At 41.9% G+C, this 6,481-nt stretch overlaps 1 protein-coding gene across 1 annotated transcript; it reads right to left on the reverse strand.

Moving 5' to 3' along the window:
- Positions 1–20: 20 nt before the first annotated feature.
- On the reverse strand, positions 21–5,891 carry tnfrsf9a (tumor necrosis factor receptor superfamily, member 9a). The gene is made up of 7 exons (XM_064957205.1): positions 4,577–5,891; positions 4,041–4,160; positions 3,771–3,914; positions 3,571–3,643; positions 3,233–3,357; positions 3,001–3,138; positions 21–2,836 (listed from the first exon to the last, which is right to left on the reverse strand). Exons 1-7 carry the CDS (start codon positions 4,710–4,712, stop codon positions 2,724–2,726), a joined length of 849 nt encoding a protein of 282 aa, XP_064813277.1. The 5' UTR covers positions 4,713–5,891; the 3' UTR covers positions 21–2,723.
- Positions 5,892–6,481: the final 590 nt, after the last annotated feature.

Here is a 6,481-nt window from a genome sequence, read left to right on the forward strand (position 1 = left end):
ACAATAAGACAATCCAGTGGTATTTGTTAGTTCTTTATTTAAAAAAAATTCAAAATATGAAACAATATTGCTTATTTAATCAACAATCTCTGCACCTAAGTGAAAAGACATACAATACATAATAAAATCCCAGGAGCCGGCCAGTCCAAGTACTTAAGGATATTCACATGGACGGCACTCTAAAAATCCATCAATGTGACCATCATCTTTAGTGGAACTGGCTTTCTGAAGGCCCTGTCCCCGGATTACTGTGACAGTAATTTGTGGAGGTGATGACTAATTTACACTGCTACTACTGTAGGCCCATTCCATGAGTGTGGGTTCACATTTTCCACCAGGTAGGCCCTAATTGTGAAATGTGAGATTTTCCATCTCAGTGGGCTACGCCTGTCCAAACTAGAAAAATACAGTAACTAAGCGTGGGTGTGAACTGTGATGCACTACTCTGCTTCTTTGTAGACTCATGAAAAGTAAAGGTTACATTAGTACAGATCTGAAAGGGCAACCTGGTCTCTAAGCATTTCGTATTATTCTGTACATATATCCGAGACTCCATTTAGTATGATGTTTTGTATGGTATGTATTAATGTAGCTGCCCATCGCCCATTTTGTGGGATATGTTATATTAATTGTAATTCATGTCACAAATTTGCAAAGCGTATGATATGTTACGAATTCTAGCCAGCTGGCTAATATTAGCTGGGCTAGGGGTTGTTAGATTAGGGGGAGCATTAGCTAACATGCTAAGTAGTTGCAAAGTAACTAAAAGGTAGTTAAAAGTTGATGAAGTTGTCCGCGATAAGATTTGAACTTGTGCGAGATGTTCGCGTTAAACGGCCATCCAGCCACACCGACCAACAACCCTACTTTTGCCTTAAGTAACCGTAACATATCATTACTATATAATTTGAGTGTCCTGGATTTACATTTACTATGCTACGTCTGGTCAGAGACCAGGCTGCATGAAAAGTAAAAGTTACATTAGTACAGATCTGAATGGGAAGTTTCTATAGGATCATTTGCCTGAGATGCTCTTCCAGTGTGTTTGATACTGTTTCCCCTCTTCCCTGTGTGACTCCTATTAGTCATACAGCGTTCATGATTGTTAGCTTTATTTACACATGACCTATGCTCCTTCTTGTGTAATTTCCCAGCAGTGATAGTACAATGGGATTAATATGACACATTTAATCACAATCCTCTGGGCTTTCCCAGCTCTGCCTAACAGAAAGCCCAGAGGGGGTATTAATTTCTTTTTTACAACCAGGGCTAAGTGGGCTCAAGTTAACAAGTATTTCCAGCAAGCCGAAGGAACACCGATTTAGATAATGCTTATGATTGCAAACCTACAGTGGTGAAAGAGTTCACTCTGGTCTTGATCTTATCAGACTAGGTTAAAGGAAGCCCTTTGATCACATTCAATGGGAAACCCCCACCTGAGAGGATTCTCTGACCGTAGCATTTCCTCCTACATTATTTGGAATGTCCAGACCCTTTTTCGAAATCTCTTCCTGGAAAACGTGGGTAGATGAAGCTGCCTTTTATAACATCATACTGTATCCTGCACACATTTCAATGTCCTTGTCCATGTTTATTTTACCAGGTAGGTTGACAAAACACATTCTCTCATTTACAGCAATCGCTTGGGGAATGGTTACAGGGGAGGGTGGGATGAATGATCCAATCGGAATGTCCTTAACTCTATACCAGTCAACAAAAGCAGTACATTCACGCAGGAAAGTGGCTCCAAGTCACATACTGTACCACATTGGTACATTGTTATCATAAATCAAATTCTTAAAGTGCTGAGGCATTACCCTGTACTTGCTCTTCGTCATACCTTGCGCAATGAAACGTTCGTCACACCTCGGGTTGTACAGTATATTAAGTAGGGATATTCCCTTCAGCTTAGAAACTGTGGGCAGCTAGGTTTAGCCATTCAGGGAACTGAGAAAAGAAAACGTGACTATGATACTGTATAAGCCAGTGGGAGGCATGGAGGCTGCCAGTCACAACTATACAGAGCTTCCTGTGTTGTTCTGCTATACCCCCTCATTCACTGTTACATTATGGTCATGGCTCTGATACTACCTTCATACACATTTCAAGAGTAGTATTACATATTCAGGCCATAAAGGACACTTGCCATCAGTTTATGAAACCAGAAAATGTAAATAGTTGAACTAGTCCAGCTGCAGCCAATTGCTAATGCATATGTCATATAGTGACATCAGTGTTTTTCCCCCTAAATTTCCCCATCACTACTGACATTTGAATATCAGTTTACTAGCTAACTGACATGTACATGATCTTAACATAGTGACCTAGTTTACCTTTGAATGTGCCTGTGAGATAAGAAAATGGCTGAGATATTAGAAATATCACAGAATAAAAATATCACAAATTCAAAAAGAAATGATCTAAGCGTCAATGTCTTATTCCCAGCGACTCAGTAGCATGGTCCAGCATAGCTAGAGTCCAACTGTATCAGCAGTAGCGTCAGCCCGGGCTTGAGGCTAGCAATGTGTAGGCATCAGAGTGCCCGTGTGAAGTAGTGATCATTAGGTCAGACCCAGTATGACCCTGTTCCAAGTTAATTGTCACGTCCACAAGTACAGTGAAATGCCTTTCCAAACAATGCAACAATAAATATCAGTAATACTCTTTTAAAAAATAAATTAAAGTAAAGTGGAACAAAAACACAGGAGAAAGTCCACTGCCACTCACACAGGCAGGAGCTTGGTCTCCAAGTCCTGGGAACACAGGATTTCAGAGCTGCTGCCCTGTTCCTGCTGAGGGTGGTGGAAACTGGTCACCACCAGGCTCCTGGGTTCATCTGAGACAGAGGGAGAGCGGAGGTGAAGATTGGCTCAATCTCAGATTAAATTATGTTGACGCTTCGTTCACGTTCAGGATTACAGTTTGAAAGCTGACAAAGAACAATGTTGCACTGCTGTATGATGAGTAGGAATGAATAACATTGTATAAGCATCTAATTACCTGTAGGGGGAGTTGGCTCATTAAGGGTTGGCTCCTTGGGGGCTGTCTTCTCTGGCTTTTTGGTGATGATGATGACCAGAAACAAGACGATAAGGAGGATAAAGACCCCAGATGAGGCACTTATAGCCCAAAAAAGCCCTGTGCCATCAAAGAAAGAGGCGTTGTCATCTTTTTTTTTTAAATAAGGTGATATAACATACATTTTGCCATGGGTTAGATTCACTGGTCTTACCCTCAGAGTCCGCCTGAGTTGAAGGTAAGGTGTTGACTTCTGGCGTTACAATGTTGGCAATGCCGCACTTGCTGTCACTGACTGCATCTCCCACTGCAACAATGTGTTCATTGGGATGCAGACAGCTGGGACAGAGATGGAGAAATAAAGATTAAAGGATTGGCTCTCCAATATCAGATTACATTGAGTAGCCATAGCGGAAGATTTTAGTTCTGAGTTGCTGAGATTAAGTAAAGTGTTTTGCTGCATACGGTAATTCATGCAATGGCATTAGTACTATCGGTAATTCCAATATTGACGCAAACTCAAAGAGTTTAAAGGGGGGGATTAAATCTAACCTTGTTCTCCAAGACTTGCACTTCTCATGGATTTTGTCATTGAAGGTCCCTTCTGGACAATTCCGGCAGGACCCTATGGAGACAGACATGCAGAGGGTCGGACTTGGTGAAAGTTTTCCATGTGTCCTGATCTTGTGTCTTACTAGGCATGCCAGATAACTTGTTTGACTAATGTCTGCAGGTACAGATGTGTGTCTTACTTGCAGCGGGAAGAGGTTCCTGGCCCCTCCCACACTCCTCAACACAGAAGGAGCAGTGGTCATCACCACATCGGAATCCTGCCCTACAGTCACATTCTGTGTCCTTGCTTTTTGTACAGGCTGCCTTACGGAATTGGGCACCACCTACACACACGCAAGCAAGCAAAAGAGGAGTAAAATGAATGTTAAAACTTCTCGCTCATCAACAATAGATATTTAAGTGTAGAGGAGAATAGATTCTATCAAATGGGTAAATCTCTGGTGACATACCTACACACTGAGTACACCTGAGACAGGAGTGTGATGTACCATCAGTTGTGTAGGTCTCATTCCTACATGGAACGCAGAGCTTTTCTGGGTCTGGTCCACAGCGTGTCACCAGACGGTTCCCTACACAAAATACACCGGCAACAATAGAAAACACATCTACATCCATAATAACATCACAATCGCTCCATCAGTAGCAATTGCAGTGGACGGTAAATGTATTTGATAGTAAACTATTTCCAGCCCTCTTCCACATGCCAGATACAGTTGTTTGATCATTATCCATATACCCCCCCTCTGGTGGTACTAATAGAAGCCACTGAAACTCAACTGGGTCACTGTGGTATACCCACTAAAGGATACATATGATTTAATTAACCTGGGATACAGTAGATTGTTCATCCCCATGAGAGAATTTAACCAGATAAAGCCTTTAGAATTTACTTCTCAAAATCCAAGCCCCATTACATTAATTCTTGATTATTTATAGGTTACATTTAAAGTTAAACCATTTACAGTAGCCTAGTTTAGACATTTACCTGGATTGCACCTTTCACAGCAGACATCAGGAGAACCAGCAGAGGTTGTCCATTGTTTACAACCTATCTCACCAGTGCTACTCAGGCAACACAGTGTGAGCATAGAGATACACAGTACCCTGAGGACCAGATGCATCTTCTCTCGCTGCCCTCCAATTCACACAGAAAATTAGGAACACAGAAGGGCTATGGATTCCAGGTGCAGTGCAGTGAAGTTGCTTGACAGTAATAATAATCCAAATGTTATAGCAACAGCAGTACCCTACTTGAAAGCACCCATTCATATGATGAGACTTCAAACTCTCCTGCCTTTATGTGATTTGGGGGGGGCGTGGACATGTTTTTTTTTTTTTTACTAGGCAAATCGGTTAAGAACACATTCTTATTTACAATGACGGGCAGATTTTTACCTTGTCAACTCGGGGATTTAATTCATAAACCTTTCGGGTACTGGTCCAACGCTCTAACCACTAGGCTACCTGCCGCCGACAAAATCCTAACGTTTATCTATTTGTCACCTGTTGCAGGCGTAAAATAAATTATTTCAGACGCAGATTAAGTGCTTGAAAGGGATATGTCAACAGAACGAATTACAAGCAGAGAGATGTTCAATAAAAAGTTGAAATGACAAATACAAGTAACGAAACTAAATTGGAGAATGAAAAGATTATCAACAGTTTTTCTTCCGTTTCCTATGATAATACGTTATCTTCTGTCCTGTAGCCTACTCATTGAAGTTGTGGTCCACGAGTGGAGACGTGATTTGCAGTTGAACGATTCGTTCTCTTTGAACGATGTTTATTTTAGCCGTTCGCTCCTCCAGCTCAGCGGTTCCAGAGACGTAAACCGACCTCCAATGCGCAAAAGAAAATTGATCATGAGCATAGAAATACATGTTTCGAACGGATAATTGATCGCATGGTGCCAGAATGAGAAACTAAAACCTACAGCATGTGCTCAGCGAACTCGAGAACAAGTCGCATTGCGTATCATCTTGCCCGGCTACCCAGACTCCATGCTCCCGCCAAATGCTACACCCGTTAGTTGCTTCTTTAGTTTCCGGGTCTGGGACGTCTGTTTTGTGTTTGATATTGGTGAATTATATATCCGAACTAAGGCTTATGGTATTTTCTCAATACAAATGGCGAAAACCAAGTCCTGTTGTAGCGTACCTCTTTGTTCAAATTCAAGAAAAAAAGCTGTATCTAATGCCTGGTACTTTGAAGTCAAACAGGGTTGGTCTGGTCTTGGTGGGCTAGCTCGAATTGCGTTAACACTACCTCAAGAATATGAATGATATCATATTGACTTTTCATAGCCGATCATTCAGAGTTAGACAAAACAGCAGGTCTGGGACAGGTAAACAGGGTTCCATAGCTGCAGGCAGAACAGTTGAAACTGGAGCAGCAGCATGACCAGGTGGACTGGGGACAGCAATGACTCATCAGGCCAGGTAGTCCTGAGGCATGGTCCTCTGAGAGGAGAAAGAAAGAGTGAATTAGAGGGAGCATCCTTAAATTCGCACAGGACACCGGATGAGCCAGACTAATGTTGCTAGCTAGAAATTGTAGAAAGTCATTTGGCTACAACTAGCTAGCTAGATAACTAGCTAGCCAGATGTTGAATTTTTTTTTAAAATTCACCCTCACTACTGTAACTAACGTTACCCCATACTCCCGATGCCAGCTAGCCAAATGTTTTGTTTTCTCGCTAGCTAGATATACTGCGAGCGTCATTGCTAGGATAAGTTAGCTAGTTTGATGCCTAACCTTGCTTGCCCTGGCATTGGCTACTCGCTAGGAGGCTAACCAAACACACAAGATGACAGGTTTGATAGGATGTAAATAGCTAGCTACACTATATATACAAATGTATGTGAACACCCCTTCAAATTAGTGGATTCTG

Source organism: Oncorhynchus masou, chromosome 33, assembly GCF_036934945.1.
Source record: "Oncorhynchus masou masou isolate Uvic2021 chromosome 33, UVic_Omas_1.1, whole genome shotgun sequence".
NCBI classification, from domain to species: domain Eukaryota; kingdom Metazoa; phylum Chordata; class Actinopteri; order Salmoniformes; family Salmonidae; genus Oncorhynchus; species Oncorhynchus masou.